The 25,410-nt window shown below is 35.2% G+C and overlaps 1 protein-coding gene across 50 annotated transcripts in view; it reads right to left on the bottom strand.

Moving 5' to 3' along the window:
• Positions 1-25,410, bottom strand: part of CSPP1 (centrosome and spindle pole associated protein 1) — a 115,712-nt gene that overhangs the window by 68,529 nt on the left and 21,773 nt on the right. For 7 of the 50 annotated variants that reach the window (XM_069600159.1, XM_069600179.1, XM_069600157.1 and 4 more), the window contains 5 exons: positions 16,956-17,059; positions 16,215-16,238; positions 12,948-13,028; positions 11,548-11,646; positions 10,399-10,841 (listed from right to left, as the gene is read on the bottom strand). In XM_069600159.1, the coding sequence (XP_069456260.1) occupies positions 10,399-10,841; positions 11,548-11,646; positions 12,948-13,028; positions 16,215-16,238; positions 16,956-17,059 (751 nt within the window). Of the gene's footprint in view, positions 1-396; positions 496-10,398; positions 10,842-11,547; positions 11,647-12,947; positions 13,029-16,214; positions 16,239-16,955; positions 17,128-25,410 lie in introns of all 50 variants that reach the window. The other 43 variants (XM_069600165.1, XM_069600186.1, XM_069600161.1 and 40 more) reach the window with 13 other exon arrangements.

The following is a 25,410-nucleotide window of genomic DNA, read 5'->3' as shown; positions in this document are numbered from 1 at the left end:
TGAAAAGGAAACTCATACTACAAGAACATTTTCAATTTATTTCAAGTTATGTCCCCTCCATAACTCTAAGATATTTTAAATTGATCTTTGGTCCATTAAATTATATGTTTATTTTTTCTTTCATTAGTTCAAATTTACAGATTTTATGATGATAGGACTCAAAACACCTTGGCACACTTTATAATCAAAACTTGCCCTTCAAGAGAATGCTGTAAAGTACCAAAAAGTTTCATATAACACAATTCTTCCCTCCCCCACTTTCCTCTAAATCCTCTCTCATGAATAAGCAAGGCTCTTAACATACTATACCTTTCTAGTTTTCCAGCAAACCAGTTTTAGCAGTTGCTGTTTTACAGTGCAATGGCTGAAGGGCAGAATTTATATTACATACTATACCTTTGATTTCCAGCAGATGAAATTCGTATGTTTGACTGTTCTGTGACATCACCATCATACTCCATAGGAGGCTCATTGCCTCGTCTGTTCCCGTACATCCTTAAAAACATATTAGCTTATAGAGCTTGTTCCACATACAGTGGACTTCTCTTATCTTTCTTTGGTGATTTTACATTTGATGTTGGAAATATTAAAGGGAACAAAGCGTTATAACGAAGTTTTACTGTAAATACATTTGAAAATTAACTCAAATGACATCTGACAATATGATCTGCTGGTTAATGAGACACTAAGAGCTTAGATTCAATAGTCTTTAAAACAAAGGGAGATCAATTATAAATTATTTCAATATAACTTCTAGAAAATCTTAATATTAAAAATATGAAAATACTACTAAGACTTTTTCATTATTCAATTAGTCAAAGAGTATTTATTGAGCACCTACTACATGCCAAATACTATTCCAGGCACTGAGTATGTGGACATGGTCCTTGCTCTCATGAATATCAGTCAAATTTCAAAAATGAGATCTTTTTTTTACATCAGAATTCACAGATTCTGAGAATTATTTCACTGCATATACAAACCTTTTAACTTACAAATACAGCAGTAGTCTTACTATGAAATTAAACCAAATGTAGCAAGCCACAACATTTGCTAACACTGTAAATCACATGAAATACTAAATAATACCCACAGGTGAAGAGAGAACATTATAAGCAAACAGGCTGATACATGAGTAGAAAATGGTTAGGTCATTTTACTCACAATTTCATGAACAAGAAAGAGGAAGATTAGAATTTTTAAATTTATTTTCGTAAGAATTTTTTCCAGAAAATAACTTTTAAGTGTTTTTTAATTTTTTATTTCCACTTGGCAAACAAGGATTCCTTGAGCTTAATTTCTCACATCAAGAAACCAACATGACTTTTCACACCAACCTTTATCAGCACCCATGAAAATCAGCATTTCATAAATCATATTTCTTTGCATGGCTGTTAAGCTATAATCTCTCTCATGAGGTCAACTGGTAAGAAATGTGATTATTTAAGTATTATCCAATATTTTAGGTGAATTTCATTACCACATTAAGAAAAAGCAATTTTCAGAAGAAAAGGAACTTATCACTCTCCACAGAGCCAGCATATAAAATCTTCTCTTTGTTTCCATCACACTTTTCAGTATCCCCTGTGGAGGAAAGACTACCCAGAACTGTAACCTTACTACTATATGAACTGTGGCAGAACAGATATATGGCTTCTGTTTTTTATCCACATCTAAAACAGAATCCTCCCCAATCCCTTTCAAAACACAATTTCAAATTATTTCAACTTATCACAACACAGCTGATTTTATATCTAAACCCAAAGGATTCAAACTCTCTCTTTTAAACTGACATATCGGTTTACTGTTATTCCTTACTTCTACCACTTAAAGAACAGGGATATATAAACTTTAAGTCAGCTTTGGAGTTAATAGTGCCAGGCAACCAGATTTAGTTATACTGCATCTATACAAACACACATGTGCAGAAAAGGGTAAACAGCAGGCCTGAGACCACCACCCTTAACAAAGGCCTGTTTGCAAGAAGGCCCTTAGGGGTACCTGGGAACACAGACTGTGGGAGGAGTCCACCATTCTCAGAACTGGTAAGTGTGACCCACTGTGCCTCAACTGTCTATACAAGCAAGAAAGTTTATGCTGAACTCCTTCCTCTCAGCAAGTGTAAAATTTGGGCATATGCTAGGAAAAGGGTGCCTACATGACCAGCCCCCAATAACAACATTGGGCACTGAGTTTCTAATGCACTTTCCTGGTAGACAACACTTCACCCCTGTTTTCACACTTTGATACTGCAGGAATTAAGCATGTCCTTAGCAGAGGACTCTTGGAAGCCTGCTCCTGGTTTCCTTCAGACTTTGCCCCATGCAATTTTTCATTTGCTGATTTTACTGTGTATTCTTCCACTGTTAATAAACCACAGCCATGAACATAACAACATACACAAAGTGCTGTGAGTCCTAGTGAATTGCCAGATCTGGGGGTGGTCTTACAAAATCCACAACACAACAAACAGAAGTGAATCAGTTAACGTGATAAAGCAGAGCATACACCAGTGAAAGTATTCAAATACAAAGACATTTAAAGTTACACATTTTAAAAGACATAACTTGGAATTAAATCAGGATTAACCAGAATTAAAGACTAAGACATACAAAAATTCTCTCTAAAATTTATTGAAAAGTTTGTGGCTTCCTGTATTTTCAGTTGTCTAAAAACAACATTTGGACTTGTAATTGTGGCTTATCCTTATACAGTTGCCCCCATAGTATGGGCTTCCCTGATGGCTCAGTGGGTAAAGAATCTGCCTGCGATGTAGGAGACACAGGAGACCTGAGTTTGATCCCTGAGTCAGGAAGATCCCCTGGAGGAGGAAATGGCAACCCACTCCAGTATTCTTGCCTGAAGAATCCCACGGAGAGAGAAGCCTGACTACAGTCCAGAGGGTTGCAAAGAGACAGGACTGAACAATTAAGCACCTTCCAAAGTATGAAAAAGGTCAGTTTTCATTCCAATTCCAAAGAAAGGAAATGCAAAAGAACACTCAAACTACCGCACAATTGCATTCACCTCACATGCTAGTAAAGTAATGCTCAAAATTCTCCAAGCCAGGCTTCAGCAATACATAAACTGTGAACTCCCTGATGTTCAAGCTGGTTTTAGAAAAGGCAGAGGAACCAGAGATCAAATTGCCAATATCCGCTGGATCATGGAAAAAGCAAGAGTTCCAGAAAAACATCTATTTCTGCTTTATTGACTATGCCAAAGCCTTTGACTGTGTGGATCACAATAAACTGTGGAAAATTCTGAAAGAGATGGGAATACCAGACCACCTGACCTGCCTCTTGAGAAATCTGTATGCGGGTCAGGAAGCAACAGTTAGAAGTGGACATGGAACAACAGACTGGTTCCAAATAGGAAAAGGAGTCGATCAAGGCTGTATATTGTCACCTTGCTTATTTAACTTCTATGCAGAGTACATCATGAGAAACGCTGGACTGGAAGAAACACAAGCTAGAATCAAGATTGCCAGGAGAAATATCAATAACCTCAGATATGCAGATGACACCACCCTTATGGCAGAAAGTGAAGAGGAGCTAAAAAGCCTCTTGATGAAAGTGAAAGAGGAGAGTGAAAAAGTTGGCTTAAAGCTCAACATTCAGAAAACGAAGATCATGGCATCCGGTCCCATCACTTCATGGGAAATAGATGGGGAAACAGTGGAAACAGTGTCAGACTTTATTTTGGGGGGCTCCAAAAATCACTGCAGATGGTGACTGCAGCCATGAAATTAAAAGACGCTTACTCCTTGGAAGGAAAGTTATGACCAACCTACATAGTATATTCCAAAGGAGAGACATTACTTTGCTGACTAAGGTCCGGCTAGTCAAGGCTATGGTTTTTCCTGTGGTGTATAGTGCATGTATGGATGTGAGAGTTGGACTATGAAGGCTGAGCGCCAAAGAATTGATGCTTTTGAACTGTGGTGTTGGAGAAGACTCTTGAAAGTCCCTTGGACTGCAGGGAGATCCAACCAGTCCTTTCTAAAGGAGATCAACCCTGAGATTTCTTTGGAGGGAATGATGCTAAAGCTAAAACTCCAGTACTTTGGCCACCTCATACAAAGAGTTGACTCATTGGGAAAAATCTCTGATGCTGGGAGGGATTGGGGGCAGGAGGAAAAGGGGACGACAGAGGATGAGATGGCTGGATGGCATCACAGACTTGATGGACGTGAGTCTGAGTGAACTCTGGGAGATGGTGATGAACAGTGAGGCCTGGCATGCTGCGATTCATAGGGTCGCAAAGAGTCAGACACAACTGAGCAACTGAACTGAACTGAAAGTATGTTATATTTAGCACATCTACAATGTTTTATCAGCTCTTCACTATATAGAAATGTATCTTAATAAAGCAAGCACCAAAAATGCAAAAAGAAATTTCAAAGATTATTCTAAATTAAAGAAATTTAAGAAATGATTTTTTGTATAAATGAGGTCAAGGTCTCTGCTAAATTCTCAGTAAAACCACATAGATTTCCTAACAAAAAGACCATATGAAAGATACTTCAAAGTATACCCTTTCACTAAAGGAAAAAAATTAATTAAATCATAAAAGTCCCCTCCTGTCACTTATAATAATAATAAATTCAAGACTGGAGAAATATTTAAGAAGCCAAAAAAGAACAAAGATATGCATTTCACTAAAATAATAAAATCTTAAGACACCCTACTCAATTTTATGAAATGACTGATGACATGATTGTGCTTACTTTGTTAAATCAAGAAAAAATTACTACTTACAAATAGAGATTCATAATGTGGGAGACCCGGGTTCAATCCCTGGGTTTGGAAGATCCCCTGGAGAAGGAAACGGCAATCTACTCCAGCACTATTGCCTGGAAAATCCCATGGACAGAGGAGCCTGGTAGGCTACAACCCATGGGGTCACAAACAGTCAGACACGACTGAGCGACTTTACCTTTTTAAATATTTTTTTAATTACTAATACAAGACCTTTAAAAAAAAAAAGCAAAGACGCAAACAAAAAACCTAGAAAGCAACCTAACAAGCTGTGAAGTCATGTTATAGTTTGGAAAGTTAACCACCTTACTTATTACTAAAATGTCCCTATAATTATAATGGAATTTCCTTCATTTATTGAACTCTCCTTCATATTTCCAATAAATTTATCATTTAATCACTCTTAACTATCCCAGTGAGTTGGCTTTAACTGGTTTTATAAGGCTCTCAATTTATTTTTATTTTATTGAAGCAAATGAAGTCCCAAGACAAGGGAACTGGTGAGAGCCAGCAACGCTTTCACCATTTGTATCTTCTTATCTCTTCAGCCCTCTTCACATTAAGGGAAAACTGACAGATGATAAAACCCACAAGTAGTAAACTCATCAATCATCTAAGAACAGCCTAATTTTATTCAGATCCAGGGATTCCAGTTAGGGCCAGTAAATTCCTTCTGTTTAGCTATAACTTGGGAGCCAGTTTCACATTAAAACCATCCCTGTGACCCAGAACTAATTTATCTAAATATTCTACCACCTCTGATCCACAGGTTCACTTACCACACCTCAAGCCACCGAGGTTTTTTCAGAAAGGGACAGATCTCATAAAAGGAGAACTTTACTTCCTTTGACAAATCAAATCAGATTTGATTGAGGGAATAAAATAATTATAAAATATTTCACCATCTTACTATCAAAAAAAGTTAAATCTATGCTAAATGGAAAAAGCTTTTTCTATTTCCTTGAAGACATGGGTCAGTAATTCCAGGTAATTAGGTTCAAATTTCAAGGCCCAAAGAAAACAGGTATGGGTAGAGGCCAAGTTTACTCTAAAAATTAACATGTTTATCTTTTAAAAACTAATTACTCTCTTACAGAAGAAAAAGCAAGTTGTTTAAAACCACAAGTATTTTCAGCTAAGTTAAATGTGAATGAACAATTTCTAACTGATAATAAAAACATTTTTCATTAATAAACCACAGAATCAAAAAACTCCTTCAGGAATAAATTTACAATGTTTATGCTATCAAGAATGACATAAAATATTTACCACCGGTTGGTCCTGACACAGCTTACAGGGAGAAAGAACCAAGTTCCTCCTTACTTAAATCATAAAATTCATAATGGTTACACCACCTGTTTTCATATAAAAAATTTCTCTAATGTAAATGAATTTTGCTAGAGGGACTCTCAATTATAGAAATTATAAGAAAACTACTGAGCTGTTAAATGGTAGTCACTATTTTTCTCCTTGTTTTCTGTTCTTTTCCAATTTTCATATTCACTTTAATTCAATAATGGGTTTTTCTAATATTGATCCCATCTTTAAAGTGGTGAAAATGACATAAAAATGGTCTTTCCAAATAAAAATGAAAAGTAACTAAGAAAAAAAACTAATACCAAGTTTAATAAACTCATGTTCTAGTAAGCCATTTCTCCTCATTTATACCTTACATATTAAGCATGCACACTTAAGAGTGTCCTACACTAAGCAAGCACTTAAGTCTATTGAGTCAGATTCTATCTCAGATTCTAATTTCACATGAAGCACAATTTCAGAATTTTCTTAAATGAAAATCACAATTACAAACTAACAAATTCAAGAGTTAAACTGCAAGTGCTAACTGCCTTAATCATGTAAAAACTTTAAAAAAGAAACATTTTCAAGGCTAAAAATCTCCTTTACCCATTACATGAACATTGGTTGTAAAATAAAGCATAATAAGGTAGTTAGTATATTAACTTCTACAGCTCAAGTTAATAAAGACTAGGATGACTATCTTTTTTAAAAGCATGTAAAAGTTTCAAAGTATTATAAAACAGTATTATATTCAACTTCAGAAAGCTCCTAAAACATTATTAATTTACTTAAATTAGCAAATATGTATCAAAGTACACACACATACACACACACAGTGCAACTGTCAAGCTAATGCTAACCATCTGTTACCTATTTTAAAACAGTGATTGATTAATTTAAGAAAGTAAAATCATTCCTGGGCTTTATCTTCTCATATTTAAAGTGAGGGAAATATTTCATTAATAAATACATAACGGTATATAGAAAAGTTAATAGGGTAATTAGAAAAGAACTAAGATTAAAAACCTAAAAATCAAAATCAAAACTAGAATTCACTGCATGTTCACTATTCAAAGGAAAAAAAAAAGAACATGGGAAATTTAGAAGTATGAAGAACTTTGTACTTCTCACAATCAGCAGTGATTGTTTTTAAGAACTTATGGTTAAGTAGACAGTAAACCAACTATATACTCCAATAAAATTAATTTAAAAAGAAAAGAAAATGACCTGCAGAGCCAAAAGATGATTACCGTATACAGTCAGCCCTCTGTATCTGTGGGGGTTTCCCTGCTGGCTCAAACGGTGAAGAATCTGCCTGCAGTGCAGGAGACACAGGTTCAATCCCTGAGTGGGGAAGATCCCCTGGAAGAGGGAATGGCTTACTCCTCAAGTATTCTCGTCTAGAGAATTCCATGGACAGAGGAGCCTGGTGGGCTCTAGTCCCTGGGGTCGCAAAGAGTCAGACACAACTGAGTAACTAACACTTTCACTTTATGTATCTGTGGGTTCTGCAACCAATCTCAAATAGAAAGTATTTGAGGGGAAAAAAATTCCAGAAAGTTTCAAAAGGCTAAACTTGAATTTCTTGCGAACAGGTAACTATTTCCATAGCACTTACAACTATTTACATAATATTTACATTGTATTAGATATTATAAGTAAACTAGAGATGATTTAAAGCATAAGGGAAGATGTGCATAGATTATAAGGAAACACTACACCACTTTACCGAAGGGACTTGAGCATCCAAAGATTTTTATATTCCTGAGGGGTCCTGAAATGGATCCCCCTTGAATACCAAGGAACAACAGTTTTAAGACAGTTAAAGCAAGAGACCAAATGATGGTAGACATTTCTTTAGTCTCAAAAATTTCACTAACAAGCAGAGTGATTTTTCCTAGCAACCACTCTGCCTGCTAAATAAATCTAGTGATCAATGTGAAATCTTTTCTTTTTTGCTGGAAATAAGAAATCTACAAATCTGAAATACAGAAATCCAATTTTAACCTCAACTGCCAGTACTCTTGCCTGGAAAATCCCATGGATGGAGAGGCCTGGTAGGCTGCAGTCCATGGGGTCACTAAGAGTTGGACACGACTGAGCAACTTCACTTTCACGCATTGGAAAAGGAAATGGCAACCCACTCCAGTGTTCTTGCCTGGAGAATCCCAGGGACAGCGGAGCCTGGTGGGCTGCGGTCTATGGGGTCACACAGAGTCGGACATGACTGGAGCAACTTATCGGCAGCAGCCGCCATTGAGACATATGTGAAAAACCTTACCTTTAGAGACGTAAAAGTTTACACAATAATAAAATGTATAATAATGATTTACATTTTTAAGAAATATTGTTAAAAACATTAAAATGTATAACAGGAATTAGTCTCACTGACCTATATATTTAATCTAAACTACTGCTTGGGGAAGATTTTATATAGAAATTTCATTTCATTCATGGGATACAGAAGAAAAAAGATTGCTCGCAAATAATTGGGCTGAAATTGATTTGTTAGTTCATGTAAAAATTATCACAAGGTATAATTACAAAAATAATGGATTAAAATGTTAAAAACAAAACAACCATAATAAGTTTTTTTAAATTCCAATCTTAAAAGGTATACATTACATTACACTCTAAACATAAATTGACACCATAAGGGAAAAAAGTTCTCATGTACAAGTTAAGGCAGTACCAAGAGTCCAAAAATATCTGTGTTTCCCCAACTGAGACTTCCTGTAGTTCAGGCAGCCTTTGACGACCTCTAGATACAAACATTTTCAAATATAACATGTTACAGAATTTGGAGCATTTTCTGAAGTACAACTAGATCCAAATAAGAAATAAACTATAATTGGCATTACAAAATTCTAATCCTTCAGATTACCTAAATCAAAGTGAATATGTTGTACAGCAGAAACTAACACAACCTAGTAAAGCAATTATCCTCCAATTAAAAAACTAAAAATTTTAAAAAAAGACTGGATATGAGCAGAATATAATAACTACAGAATAGAGCAGATAAGAAAGAACTGCAAAGGCTTTGTATGATTATTAATAATTAGAATAGTCATGCAGCACTGTGTCTCAGAAAATTTTCTAAAATATTTAAAAAATAATCTATTTGGATGAATGAATGAAATAAGTCCCATAAACTGTTCAATATTTACCTTTAATCCCTACAGGTTACCTAGTCAATGAAAATATAAGATCCTATCATATCTCTATCTCCAAATCAAAAGTTAGATTAAAGCAAGCTTTGAGTATTAAGACAAATGACTTAATAAAATAAGACCCCATTGTAGTAATTAATAAATTACAAATAGTGTCACAGAAACAACATCCAAAAGAACTGAAAAGCACCTAAAAATCTGATCAAAATTAGTAAGTGCCATTTCACTTAAATAAATGTTCAGTAAGTAACTTAAAGGCAAAAATGTTGATAAAAGTACTTAGAGCATAGAAACATTAAAGGAATGAACTGTATTTCATCTATTTTAAAGTGCTTTCCCCCCTCACGCATTTTAACATCTGAAACTCAAAAAGCCTTGAATCTGGCTGTGAGTCAATTATGTCAGGGAAAAGCTATTTTTCTCATGCCAGTCACCATGGCGCCCTATAAGAATGAGATAACTGAATTCTCACCTCAGGGCTGTTTTGGACAATGCTGCTAAGTCGCTTCAGTCATGTCCGACTCTGTGTGACCCCATAGACAGCAGCCCACCAGGTTCCTCTGTCCCTGGGCTTCTCCAGGCAAGAACACTGGAGTGGGTTGCCATTTCCTTCTCCAATGCATGAAAGTGAAGAGTGAAAGTGAAGTTGCTCAGTCGTGTCCGACTCTTAGCAACCCCATGGACTGCAGCCTACCAGGCTCCTCCGTCCACGGGATTTTCCAGGCAAGAGTACTGGAGTGGGTTGCCATTGCCTTCTCCGGTTTTGGACAATACTACAGAATGAATTGAGACTGAAAACCTGAATCAGTACCGGCTTACAGTTCAAATTCTCAGGGAAGTTCTTTTTAACTCCCTCCACTCAGTGCCAAGGTTGAGAAGTGGAAGTTTCTTTTCTGTCCTTTTCTGTGGGAAAGTTTATTTCCCTTTTAATTTTATATTTACCTAAGTTGTAGCCTTTCAGTGTCCTAGCTTTTTAATTGGTTCCCCTTTTCCTTACCATGGGTTGTTTTCTTTGTTCTTCAGTGACACATAAATTATGGTATAAAACTGATAGCATCCTAAAATTAATCAAATATGTACATGAAATGAAACAGCATCTAACATAATGATAAAAAGTAACAAGAGTAATATTAAGCAAATAAAGAAAATAAAAATGAAGTTGTAAATACCTGTCTTTTGTATAAACTCTCAAAAGTCTTCTATCAAAATCACTTTCATATCTAAACCTCTCATCCATGTCTTCACTTACTTCTGGATCATAGCCTGGTCTGTAAGACTGTTTATCAAAAGCACGATCCTCATTAAACCTGTGAAATCTTCTATCTGGAATGTCAGTCTTGCTGTCAAACCTTTGATGTGTTTTACTGGAAACGCCCACTTCTTCATCAGTTTTTTTAATGACTCTTCTATTGTTCCTTAATTCAATTTCATCATCTAATTTTCGGTACCTGTCCTCTTCTAGTCGTCTTTGGTTTAGAAGTTCTTCATATGCTTCTGAAGGAGTTAAGACATCTTTTCTAGGACCCTCTGAATTTTCGCAAGATGACTGTATTTGTGAAGGTAAATCAGGTTTAACCTGACTAACAGGTTTTTTACTTCTTAGATTCTTCTGCTGGTTAACAAAAAAAAGAAGAAAAAGATCTTAATGAGATGCTATCTTCTAAAAGGTAATTAAATTCTCAAATGATGCTTAATCTATTTACCATCTCAAATCAAAGGCTTAATCACCCATAAGAAATATCTTTTCTTTAGGAAATAACCTCCAAAGAAGTGTTATCCTTTAATAAAACTTAATAAATACAAAATAAATAGGCAACAATAATATGGATAGATGATTACAAAAAGAGAAGATAAACTATCCCAAGGAGACTTTACACGTATTTTGGCAGTTAAATATTTGTTCAGAGTATTTCAAATTAAATGCCTTCTCAACACAGAGAATATAGGATGCAGTAAATTTTTCAACCACTCTTAAATTTGGTTATATTTCTTTACATATATATGTATATACATACATACAGCTAGAAATTTGTCAGTACAAAAAATCACTTAAAAATAAAATATAAACAAACATTACTTAAAACCAATCTCTAAAATTAAATCCCCTCCATGAAGTTCAAGTTAAAAAGCAGAGTAAGTTCTTCAGTATGAGATAAAACCATTTACAAAATTAAATCTCTCTCCTGTGTTTGGTTCAGTTTGGCTTAACTTTTTAAATATTTATATAAAAACTAAGTGAAATGTTTAACAATATAAAAATATTTTCAAGTGAGTACAAATATTCAGCATGTAAAGATTTATTTAGAAGCAAAACCTACCTCAGTACTCTTTTCTACCTGTCTGAACTTTTCAGTGGATTCTTCCTTATCCCTGAGAAATTGATTGTATTCTTTGTTACGTTCAAGTTTCAACCTTTCCTTAAAATAGAAAACCAAAAGGTAATGTTAAAAAAAAAAAGGCAATGCTAATTTCAACATTAGGAAAAAGTACCTAACAGTCAAATCAGACTCATACAATTCAGAGATCCTGCTTAGCATCAAACTTTACTAATAATGTCAAAGGCAGGAATAGTTGTAAGGCACAGGAGATGCAGGAAGAGATCAGAGACCACCAGTGCAGTTCCCCTCGTCCATTCTGGCCACATTAAAATAAGGTTTACTACACGCTTAAGTTCCAATTAACACAGGCAATCTCTAACATGAGGGCATGGCTTTGATTTTGAAATGCTGACATTTTATACTCCAATAGTTACTTGACTTAGATGATATCTTCCTAGGAGCTGTGACCAGTTAAGTCCCTGAATTCTCTGTTTACCAACAGCAATCCTAGAGAATCCCAGTGCACTCTGCCGAAAGCATTCATAAATAAATCTCTTCCACCAGGAAGTGCATGAATGTGTTTGCCAGTAGGTCTGTCATTAGCATGTTTCCAAGACTTGACCGGGCTACCTTCCTACTTTCCTCCTCAAAGGTATCTCTTGCCTCCAATTCCTCATACCGCACCCTTGAAAGACCTGCTTCTATCCATTTCCTTCCCAAGTTTAAGGAAAGATCTTCATTCTATTTAAAATATAAAAACGTAAAATTATCATAGTAACTAAAATGTTATAACATCAATGTTCTGTTGAAACATAAATATATTGTATTAGGAAATGTTCTTAAGCCCCAATACCTTCAGCATCATTGAAACAGCACAATCTAAAAAGTTTTGTAAGAAGTAAGGCTGTCTTTTGAAACTTACTGTCTATTTGCCTTATATATCATAATTCTGATCTAGCTTGGGAATTTGAATATCTGCAAGAGGAATACAGTGCTTAATCACTACCCCCTGTTAAGATAATATACACTTATTTGTGATAGGAACACATATTCAAATAGCCCAAAAATCACCCATATAAAAGCTCAGTATACTCTCATCCACTCATCTCACTGATAATTTTTTTCACATACCCTGAACTTTATAGCTTAGAAACCAATGCTTTAAAAAAATGAATTCTGAACATTTAATTAATATATTAAAGGAATATAGCATATTACATGGTTACAAATTTAACATTCCAAAACATTTTTTAAACAGCATTAGAGACTCAACAGATTTTGAAAAAAATCAAGTATGGAAATGACGTAAACTTGTTTGCATTTAAATCAAGAATATACTCTTTCATGATTTTGATGCCTCAAGAAACTGCTATCCATAACAACTATTCCTATCCACCTACCTTAGCAGATAACCTCTCACCAATAGGAAGAGAAACTCCCAGAGTAGATGAATCTGTTTCACTCGCGGATAGAAAATTTTTCTGTATATAGACACACACATTAAAAAAATACATTACCTAACTGCCTTTATAAAATGTTTCATAAATGTGCTTTATATTCTATTAATATAGTCTAAATTATTACATTATACAGAGCAACAGAATGAAATGGAGATGAAGACAGAAACTACAAATGTGTGAAGACTATACCAAAATTAGAAAAAAAGAGAATTTTCTAATTTCTCCGCAATTAATGGATATGTATTTAAATGCCAGAAGGCATAAACTATGAACATTATTTCTCTCTGAGCCTCTCCATTCCTGTCCATTAAGCATTTATGTAATGCAGCGTGACAGAGCATCAGACTAGGAATCCAAAGGCCTGGGCTCTTGGACCAGCTACAACAATTTTCAGCTATGCTACACTGAGCAAGTCACTTAATCTCTCTGATCCAGACTTTCTTCTGTAAAATGAAACTGGAATCTATTTTGCCTTAACAAAGCTGCTACAAGATCAGGAAGGATTTAAAACATGTAAAATCTCTTTGAACACCATAAAACAAACACAAGGGATTTATGAAAAATATATACAATCCCCAACTTTCTGGTACTAGTGCTGAGTAGTCATATAATCTGGAGAAGTTTCTTAATTTATCTGCTTCTGTTTCTTTGTAAAACAATAATAATAAAGTCTATATTATTAGGTAATGAGGATTAAATCAATCAATACTTATTAACCTAATTCTATGACTTTTCTGTATTCATAAAACAAGCAATCTAATACTTTTCTGTTACTTTTACAGGTGGTAGGGAGAAAAAGATAAGCATATGTTCCCTATATTTAAGAGATTTATAATTCAAATGAAGAAACAAACATGGAAACAAATAACTACAATATAATGTACTGCAACAGAGTTATACTCAAAACATCATGGGAACAAAATAATTGATAAAACAGACTAATCTGAATTTAGAAATAAGCTGCACTACAAAAGCTAATTTGAAAGGCAGTTACATAAATTCTAAGCTTATTTATTAAGAGAAACAATTTGACACACAACTAGATCCCTGAGTCAGTTTGATCCCTATATACCAAAGTACAATGTAAACCTAGTCATTTTGTAGTTACACATGTATCAAAACACACAGAGTTCCAATTTTGAGCATACAGAGATAGTGCATCCTTATTCCTTCATTAAGCCATGCCCCACTCTAAACATGGGCCCAGAATGATGTCTGTATTTTTCAATAAAATGAAAAAAACTAATAATAAGGATGACACAGTGAGCTTCGCTGAACTTTAATCATTCACGCATTCATTTAGTAATTACTGAGTGCAAATATGTCTACACTGTTTGATACACCTGGGACTTTTCAGTGAAGAAAACAAAAGATCTTTGCCTTCCCAAAGTTCACATTCCAGCAGGGGAAACTGACAAGAAATAATAAACACAATGAAGAGTAATTCTACAGTATGTTAGAAGGTGGTAAGTGCTGTGGCCAAAAAATAAATAAATAAAATGACAAGAATAGTTGATAGGTAGCCTACAGGCTTCTAGGGGATGGGAGTCGAAAAGATTGGAAATCTGGAGTTCCCTTTTTAGACATGCTCAACACAAGATACCCACTAGATTTCTAAGTGAAAATGTCAAGAGTCTGAGGTTCAGGAGAGAGGTCTGGGCTGGAAATAATTTACTGACTCAGTTTAAAAACTTCTTCTGAGAATATGTTCTTTTTGTGTTTAGACGGCCAAGTGTTTTTTATTCTAAAGACTAGAAAGAAGATGGTAGTTAATTGTTTAAGTGGCTCTTCTTGGCAGAAAAGATTTGATCATTTTTTAAAGTTAATACTCTTGCAAAAGTCTGGAAGCCACAAGAAATCCAGAGAGAATGGGACTTGGAAACTGTACATATTCCAGGAGTCAAGGAACCATGGCAGCTGCCTCCCCATATTCTACATAATTTTCTTTTTCCCTTGCTTTCCTCTCCACTCCCACCTTCTCAGATGTCAACCAAAAATTGTCTTTGTCATATTAAGGAACAACTGTTCCTCTACCACAACTATATTCTTAATGATCTAAGACCAAAAATTCCTTCACAGCCCTTTACATTTAAAGATTTGTGCTCCTCGATTCTTCTCTTTCATAAAGGTAATTTCTTCTTATACCTTCCAATGCCATTCTTTTTTAAAAACGTTGTGTCTATAAAATAATGTAAAATCCACAAGTGAAAGTGGTGGTGGTTTAGTCGCAAGTTTTGTCCAACTCTTGCAGCCCCACGGACTGTAGCAGATACTAAAGGAAAACCTCAGCCAACGAGCGGTAGGGAAAGGGAGAGGACAATGAGGCCCAAGGCCAGGGAGGCAGGCTGGATCGTGAAGAGACTACTCATGTCATGCTAAGCAACTTGGGTTTTTATCCTGAAGGCAGAGAGGAGACACAGAAGGATTTCAACTGGTAAGGGACAAGATCATGCTGGAAAGTAGCATGGAGAATGGATTGAGAATTAGGGCAAGGAGATCAGTCAAAAATCTGGAGGCCTTTCCTGATCATTACAGTACCTGCCTTGTTAAGATTTATCACTGTCTGCATTGTATAAATGTTATCTCTACAACTAGATTCTAAGCCCCTTGAAGACAAAATTCATACCAGATTCATCTCGATGACAAGTGTTTAAAAAGTGTTGGCTGAAAGATATATGGATGTGAGAGATTCATTTTAAAAACAGTTTTATAATATGTTTTCTTCATTTTCCAATATAAGTTTGCAAATGTAATCCACAGGTTTGGGAACCAAAATATCAAGTAATCCAGACTGACAACAAACAGTTCAAAAATATCTTAGAATATCTTAAATATTCTGTCGTTTTATTAATCTTAATGCAACTAGTACAATTATAATTATTTTGAAGAACAAAAACATGCATGCTGAGAACAAATGAATTTACAATAGCTGCAGAATATTTCTAAAAGATGCATAAGAAAGCAACAAAAACAAATGCAAAGCAGGAATCAAAAAGAATGCCTGATTGCACTAATGGAAACATATGATGTATAGAGTGTCATTTTGCTAAAAGCAAGGATCCAAAATGGTGCCATTAAAAAGTCTCTGAATCACAAATGAAGTTATTTTTATTAGTTTGCGAACAACAATATCATATATGCAAATAATCACAAGCTACTAGATCTAAAACAAAACAGTAAAGAACAACATGTTGCAGGCAACCCTACCTTTCTTTTTGCTTGTGTAATACCCTAAAGTCAAGGGAAACAAACCATAGGTAAAACGTATTCAAAGTCCTTTCTCTTCATGTCAAATCAAAATAAATAAGAGACGATTCATACATGTGGAATAAACATTACAAAGTAGGAAGAAACTAAAGAATCTCTTGGGATGACTAGAAACATGATGACAGTTTTCGATACATTTATAACCTAGTAAACTATATTTTTAAACTTATAATAATTAGCTATCATATAATTTAACAAAAAATACTTAAAACAAGAGTTCCACTAAGTAAATAGATTAAATCATAAAGCAAAACCTGATGGTTAAGGAAATATGCTGAATGACGTTTTATAAGCTTAGTTCTTAAGAAAATAATTAGAAACTAGAACTCCACATGTCATTTTAATACATGGTTGAAGGGAACAGAGTAGTAGGCTGGGCTATTTTATACCATGACTACTCTATAAAAAACATGAACAACAAGAATTTACAATCTCATTTAAAATTAGAACCCACTGTCCTCCTTAAAAGGTCAAGAGTCTGTGTTATTTCATGGCACCAATTCTCAGAATCATTTTTTTCTCTATCAATGTCATATATATCACTTAACTTTTGTTACAGTACATTGCTAGATACCCCTAAAAACGTAAATATTAATGTATATGACTAAACAATCTTATGAAAATAAATTCAGGAGGTAAATTCTACAGCACAAAACCAAACGAGTTACTAGAACTCATTACCTGAGTAAGATAGCGTCTGTAATCTTGTCGCAGTTCTTCTTTCAGTTTATGTTTCTTCTGTTCATAGTCTTCCCCAAGTGGCAGACTTAATCCATAATCAATTCCTAGAAAGAAAACAACTTCTTAAGCAATGTAGCTCATTGCAACCCAATCTCAATTTCAATGCAATGTCCTGTAACAAAGCACAGTAGGAAGGAACACAGTCATGTGGATTCTGAGACTTGGATCAGGATAATAAATTTTTTATTTGAAATGTTTCAATAGTTAATACATTCAAACAATGGAAAATATCCCTCCCACCCACTTCTCCCACCTAGAATAACTAACACTGCTGTATCTGTGTCTTCTTCCAGAGGCTTTTTATACATCTATAAAAGGTGTCTTCATAGTACTATGTGGGGGTGTGTGTGTTATATTTAGTTCTTCCCCCTTTAGATAGATGGCTCTGTACTGTTTGCCATTGTGCCTTTCTTTTTTTCTTTTTGAATTGGACCATTTTTAAAGTCTTTAATTGAACTTGTTACAACATTGTCTCTGCTCTATATCTAGTTTTTTGGCTGTAAGACTTGCAAGATGCCAGCTCCCCAAACAGGGATCTGTTCCCACACCCCCTAGATTGAAAGGTGAGGTCTCAACCACTGGACTGCCAGGGAAGTCCCTGCCATCTCACTTTTTTAAGCACAGCAAAACTAAAGCAAAGGAAAGCCAATTACCTTTTCTTCTTCATTTAATTCTGCTGAAATTTCTTTTAAAATACCTACAACTTTAATATGTGTCTTTCAGTCTGTGAAAATTAATAATGTGGTATTCTGACATAAAAGTACATGTGTCATAACAATTTTTTAATTAACAGTTAGAACTGGACATGGAACAACAGACTGGTTCCAAATAGGAAAAGGAGTATGTCAAGGCTGTATATTGTCACCCTGCTTATTTAACCTATATGCAGAGTACATCATGAGAAACGCTGGACTGGAAGAAACACAAGCTGGAATCAAGATTGCCAGGAGAAATATCAATAACCTCAGGTATGCAGATGACATCACCCTTATGGCAGAAAGTGAAGAGGAGCTAAAAAGCCTCTTGATGAAAGTGAAAGAGGAGAGTGAAAAAAAGTTGGCTTAAAGCTCAACATTCAGAAAATGAAGATCATGGCATCTGGTCCCATCACTTCATGGGAAATAGATGGAGAAACAGTGGAAACAGTGTCAGACTTTTTTTGGGGGGCTCCAAAATCACTGCAGATGGTGACTGCAGCCATGAAATTAAAAGACACTTACTCCTTGGAAGAAAAGTTATGACCAACCTAGATAGTATATTCAAAAGCAGAGACATTACTTTGCCGACTAAGGTCTGTCTAGTTAAGGCTATGGTTTTTCCAGTGGTCATGTATGGATATGAGAGTAGACTGTGAAGAAGGCTGAATGCCGAAGAATTGATGCAAACGTTTGAACTGTGGTGTTGGAGAAGACTCTTGAGAGTCCCTTGGACTGCAAGGTGATCCAACCAGTCCATTCTGAAGGAGATCAACCCTGGGATTTCTTTGGAAGGAATGATGCTAAAGCTAAAACTCCAGTACTTCGGACACCTCATGCGAAGAGTTGACTCATTGGAAAAGACTCTGATGCTGGGAAGGATTGGGGAAAGGAGGAGAAGGGGACAACCCAGGATGAGATGGCTGGATGGCATCACTGACTCGATGGACTTGAGTCTGGGTGAACTCCGGGAGTTGGTGATGGACAGGGAGGCCTGGCGTGCTGCGATTCATGGGGTCGCAAAGACTCGGACACAACTGAGCGACTGAACTGAACTGATAGCTGATTTACAATGTTGTGCTAATTTCTGCTGTACAGCAATGTTATTTAGTTATACATATACATGTCAAAATGAAAGTGAAGTCGCTCAGTCGTGTCCAACTCTTTATGACCCCATCGACTGTATAGTCCATGGAATTCTCTAGGCCAGAATACTGGAGTGGGTAGCCTTTCCCTTCTCCAGGGGATCTTCTGAACCCAGGGAGTTTTTCATATTCCTTTCCATTATGGTTTATCACAGGATATTGAATATAACATGTCTGATAAAAACAGCCATGCATGGTTTAGGCTGAAATTTCCAAAAAATTTTAAAGCTGCCATTTCTGATTTCATATAAAGGGATATTAATTTTTATTGTGGTAAAACAGACATTTTAACCATTTTCAGGCATACAATTCACTGGTATTAAGTACATTCAAAATGTGCAATCATTACCACTACCCATTTCCAGAGTTTTGTCATTCCAAATAGAAACTCTGTAAAAGAATCTTAGTCCTCTAAGAAAAACTTCCATTTTGAGTAGGGCTTCCTTATGCAAGAGTTCAAAAATCGAATTACATTTTGGGATGATGACCACAGCGATGGCTGCACAACTTGCAAATACACTGAAGACCACTGATTGTACAATTTAAATGGGTAAACTTTATGGTATGTAAATTATATCTTAATAAAACAGTTAAAATCAAATTATATACTTTAAAAATATTTTTAGTACTGAAACACTATGTCAAGCACCAACAGCACGTGTTACAATTTCTGAAGCTTCTCTCGCTTTTTTAGTCCTCCTAGGCAATACTAAAGTATAAAATATTATTTCTGAACAAAATAATTTTCCTCAAAGTCAGCTACAAGAAATACAGATGAAACAACTGACTGTAAGTAATACACCAACAAGGATATTACCATTTTTTCTGCCTTATTCCTCATAATGCATCTAAATGATGGAAACTGTTCATGACTGTGTCATATCACTGCTTTGTTATATCATTAAAATGTTTCAGGAGCAAAAATAAAACCAAAGTCTTTTAAATATAAATGAACATCTATTGATTTTTATGTAATACTAAATTCCCCTTTCTACCATAAAAACCCAAATTCTCTTCATAAGCACTCCTGGCCTACTTAACTCCTAATGATGAGGGTATGACAGAGGACTCCTTAAAGACACCTCTTACTCATGTTCCTAATTCTCTTCCAGAAGAATCTAAAGCATTCCATATAAATTCATTTGAGAAAGACATTCTTTCCTCACAAAGAAAATTTAAAAACCTATTTTCAAAGAGACAGAATTTAAGCCTAAAGAGAAAAATGGTTTGCTTCTCACATTCAGAAAGGAATTTCAGACATGAAATTAAACTATAAAATCCATGAACGCACTGTCCATGCTTTATTCAACTTTACAATAAATGTGTATATGAATATATAAATGAATGCTTGAGTAAGAGAAAGATTAAGAAGAAAAACACTATTCTTAGTATTTCATCTCTGCTTTTAGGAGTATGACTGCATAGAAAGAGTAAGCATAATGACTAGTAACCAGAGTTCCATGTCTCTAGTTACACAGGGTCACAATGGATGCACTATTGTGTCAAGGAGGAAAAGAAAACAATGCTATAAGGATGATGCCCCCCAATGTGCTCAGCTTTCCTACTCAGCAGAACAAGTAACTTAACAGCTTTTTAAGTCACGTATTTAAGGTGGCTTTTGCTGCTGATTTTCAGCTCTGCTTGGTGGGTTTATATGAAAGAAAATAAAGAAAAATATGGTTCATTTTCATCTATAATTACTATCCATATGAAGTTTATCATGAGTATCTGCTTTTCACTATTGATTCAAATAGTATTTGTAATAACTGTCTTAAAAGATGAGTGAGAATACATAATGCCTTCAGAATTATTTAAAATTTTATTAACTAAATGGTCAGTCAACAGAAAATACTTTTTAATTATTTTTGTTATCTGGTACCAATATTTTACCATATCAGAGGTAAGTCATAGACATAAAATTAAGAACTGTATAGAACAATTTAAATATTCTGTGCACTTTAAACTAAGTATTAACGACGGGATCCTAATTGACTTAATGAACTGAGAAATATGGTGAGACTTACTTTTGCAGGGCAGTTGTCTTCTGATTGTTCCAGGGGCAAGTAAAGCATCAGTGTCACCTTAGGGTCAATTGAAGTGATGTCACTTCACCAAATACAACATCAGTGACTGACTCTAAGTTAACACTATGCTTCAGAGCTAGAGCAATTAAAAGTATCTGGTTTCCATAGTGGGTATGGGTTAAATATTTAAAACTACACTGTGTAACCTTTTTAAAATTAGTTTTTATTTTCTAAATAGCACTCATAGTAAATATTTTACAGATTGCCATGGAACACTTAGTTTCTTCATTATTATATTACCATCAACAAGTATTATGTCAAAGTAATCAAAGGACAAATTATAGGAAATAATACTAAGCCTTTCCATAAGCAAATGACTTATCAAGAGATGCAAATAAATACTTTGAGGAGAACTTCAGCTAAAAGACATTATTACAAAGGACCCATTTGACTTGTACAAACTATACCAAAGAGGCAGAATGTTTGGGATTTAACTTGGAATAAGAGAAACCTAAGACCACATATGCTACAAGGAGTGACAGTTAAAAGTACTACTAAAAATTAGTAAAAACGATTTTCTTTTCTTTTGCCTAATATCCAAAATCTTTTTTTAGCTTAAACCCTAGAATGACGCTGCAGTATGAAACTCTGCTGTTGCTTCTTTTCTGATATTAATTTTAAATTGCAGCAATGTAATTTTCCTTCCTTATAATTCTTTTCCAAATTTCCACAAGCACAACTGTATTTAGAATGAATCATACTAATTTCTAGTAACAGGAAAAAAATTTTTTCTTACGTCAATAATCTGCAAACTTTTTGCTTGTAGATTTACTTGACTTCTAAGAATGAAAGCTAAAATAAATTTGGGACATTTTGGAGCCTGAAATCAATGGCACTTTGATATAAGTGAGAGATATTGCCTAGAAATGGCGGACAGATAAAAAACACCTAGGGCCTACAAACATTAAAGATGGATTCTGGAGTATCCAAAGTTTAGAGGTGAGGGAGATAGAAAGGAACCAGAAAAAATAAAGACTGAAAAGGAATGTGTTGGGAGTCTTCAAAGCCATCCCCAGGTTTGGTGACTTGACAGGACTCACAGAATGCAGAAGCCATTATACTCACAATTATGGTTTACTACCCCAAAAGGATACAAAGCAAAACTAACAAAGGAATGCGGCATTGTCCAGGGTAAACTAGGTTCAAACTTCAAGAGTTCTTCCCCAGTGGAATCATACAGGACGTGCCTAATTCCTGCACAACAAGCTGTGACAGCACACGTGAAGTGTCATCTCCCAGGGAAGCTCCCTACTCAGTGCCCAGGGTTTTTAATAGGAGCTGGTCACTCAGGCACCCTCTGCCTAGTAGGTACCGAAATTCTAGACTCTACAGACAGAAAGCAGGTACTCTACATAAACCATATGGTTTATATAAAGTTTAGGCACAATGAGCCATTCTTTTCATCAGTGTAAGAAACTATTTACAAGCTAAGTTCCAAACAGCAGCCAACAGCCAGTCTGCAGTGGAAACCCTAGCAGCAGACAGTAACTGCTCCAGGTCTGTCAACAAACAGTAAGGTTCTTTTTAATCTCAGGAGGTCATGGTCACGCCCCTATACTGTAAATGGTGGTATCTTCAAATGCACAACAGGATTTATGCTACCATATACAGAAAAAGAAGAGAGGGTTATACACATGTGTGCAGTCTAGTCATGACACTGTATACAAGAAACTGCTAAATAACTAGAGGACAAGGTTAGGAGGATCATCAATTCTCATGCTATATATACTTCTGTGTCATTTTTTTTTTTTTACCATGTGCACATTTTCCTTTATTTCTTTAATGAAAAACACAGCGGGGAAAAAATCTTAAATACAGCAATGCTCTCATCCTTATCACTGAGCCATGAACTACACTTTAAAATCAGTACAAAATCTATGGATGTAGAGTCAAAATACACACATATTAAAAAAACACTGAAAGTATTTACTATATTATTTCATTTGTTAAAAATGTCTTCCAGGATATAAAACATCAAAATGAAAAGAATAATCCTCAACCAATCTAAGGGGAAATGTTCAACTGCTCTAAAGAAGAGAAAGAATGAGGGGATGATCTTTGACTAAGGTATGACAGAACTAAATTTAAAAGATTAAAGGAAGCATTTCTCATCAATAATGCTTATGAAACATGAAAATGAGCTGGTCAGAAAGGTTTAGGATTTTTAAATAAAATAATAACAACTATTATGCCTAGAAATGGTTTAGGGAGATGGAAAACAGCATTTGCTTTTACAGATTGTTTTTAGCCAATTTTCTCATAATTTCATTAAATCTAAGTAATTCTAACAAACTCCTTATCAATGACACCATTTCATCAGCATATATCAACTAAGCCATGCACATGCTGAGTATAAGAATCTAGCTAGCCTCTGTCTCTGGGAGGTAACTTCTAAATTCTTGGAATCTTCTGAGTCATGAGATCATATGTTACTCATGACAGGTCCCCAGAACAAACCCCTAAGTTGATACTAATAAGGTGACTCACAGTGAGTCTCTAGATGGTTTAAGCTAAAGAGATAATACAGATGGGGACTGTTCACACCAAAAAGATCAGACATGTAGTTGGAGGGTTGGCCCTTTGACCCATGGGACATCAGCCTGACCAGGAAAGTAGGAGGTCTGGAGAGAATGAGCCACATGGACAGTGACAAAATCATTCACACTTATACAATGAAACCCCTGTAAAAATTCTAGACACCAAAGCTCGGGTGAGCATCCTAGGTGGCAATACTCTATACTGTCACCTATTGATGTGCTAGGAGGGTAACACATCCCTGAGGCTGATGGAAGCTTCACATTTGGACCCTCCCAGACCAAGCCCTGTGTGTCTCTTCCTTTGGCTGGCTGATCTGTATCCTTTTGCTATAATAAACTTGTAACGATAAGTACAGCACTTTCCTGAGCTCTGGGAGTCATCTAGTGAGTTATCAAACTTGAAGAGGTGGTAGAAACAGTTCGTCTGAAGAAAGGATGGCCCGTGAACTCCACACTTGCAGCTGGTATGTGAAGTAAGAGAAGCCTTGTAGATAAGACTTGTAGAAGTCTTAACACTCCTCAAATCCTTTGGTCAGAGGTATAATTGGTGGAAGAAGGAGCTACATGGATAAGCATTATCCATGAATATCATCGTCTAACAGAAATGAATTTACATAATCATAAAAATGTAGTGGTACATGACAACTGTACAATGAGCTATTAATAGGCTGTCTTCATTGGCTAAAACAAATATTGCTAATTTACCTATCACTGATAGCTACTATGCTTAATTACTCATTCAAAGTATGGTGTCACTGAGCTTAATTCAATGTATAAATTTTAGGCCACTTTGTTTTATAATGCCTCAAATCACTTACGGAAAACTGTTGCCAAGTTACTTTACATTTTTCCTAACATCAAAAATTAAGTATTTGGCCTAATCTTAAGACCACAATTATTCAGGCGAGAAATCAGTAACTGAATGCTCAAAGATACAAAATCAAATTATTATTCTTTAGAAAGATTCAATGTGCATCAAAAATAATTATACTCCAGTTGGCAATTAAAAAAATAATCCATGAAAATTAAATTTTACACACCTAACAAAATTGCTTATTTTTGCCATGGGACCTTCATTCATTCAAAATATCTTTTCTAAACACCAAAGTGCCAGACACAGTGTTAGGCAATGAACACACAATGGCAGAAAAGCTGGGGTGCTATTGAGGTAAAACAGAGAGCTGAACAAGTTCAAAACTGTTCTTCAGGGGGAGAGCCAATGTCACAGGAATATAAGGTAGGAATGGCCAACACAATCTGGTAAGGGTAATAAAAGAGTAAAATCACCATAACAGAAATAAGAAGCCATTGAAGGGTTTGAAATAGAGACTAACATGATCCGATTCGGTTTGGGGGAAGACATCAACTGGGAGTGCAGAGACTTAACAGAGAAGGCTAGATGGTACAACAAAAAGAACACTAGGAAAAAATATCTAAGTGAAAGCCAATGGACACCTATATAAAATGATCTCTATGGAATTAGAGAAAAGTCAACTTATTTGAGGTTTAGATGTTAGAATATCTGAACTATGTAATTATTCGCTGTGGGATACAAAAAGGAAAAAAGGTGTCAAAGATGACCACAAAGCCAGCTCACTAACGTTTGAGAGGAGTCAATTTTGTACATGTTGATTCTGAGTCCAAGATATCCAAGTACAGATGTCATTAAAACATTAGACATATGGGTCTAGAGCTCACCAAAGAAACTGGAATTAGGATAAAGATTAAGGAGTAATGAGCACACTAATGTTAAATAAAGCCCTGTGAATGAATAAGGGATACCAGTTAAGGAAGAGGGAGAAGTCATTATCTGTTAAATTGGACTTTAAACTTACATGATTTGTGAATGTAATAAAGAATAAGTTTTAATATAGTTCTTAAAAATAAAAAACCTAGTTTAAAAATGTAAAAAGTCATGAAAATTAATATTTATT

Source organism: Ovis canadensis, chromosome 9, assembly GCF_042477335.2.
Source record: "Ovis canadensis isolate MfBH-ARS-UI-01 breed Bighorn chromosome 9, ARS-UI_OviCan_v2, whole genome shotgun sequence".
Classification (NCBI taxonomy): Eukaryota; Metazoa; Chordata; class Mammalia; order Artiodactyla; family Bovidae; genus Ovis; species Ovis canadensis.
The sequence above is the reverse complement of the archived record's forward strand: the minus strand, read 5'-3'. Positions and strand labels throughout refer to the sequence as shown.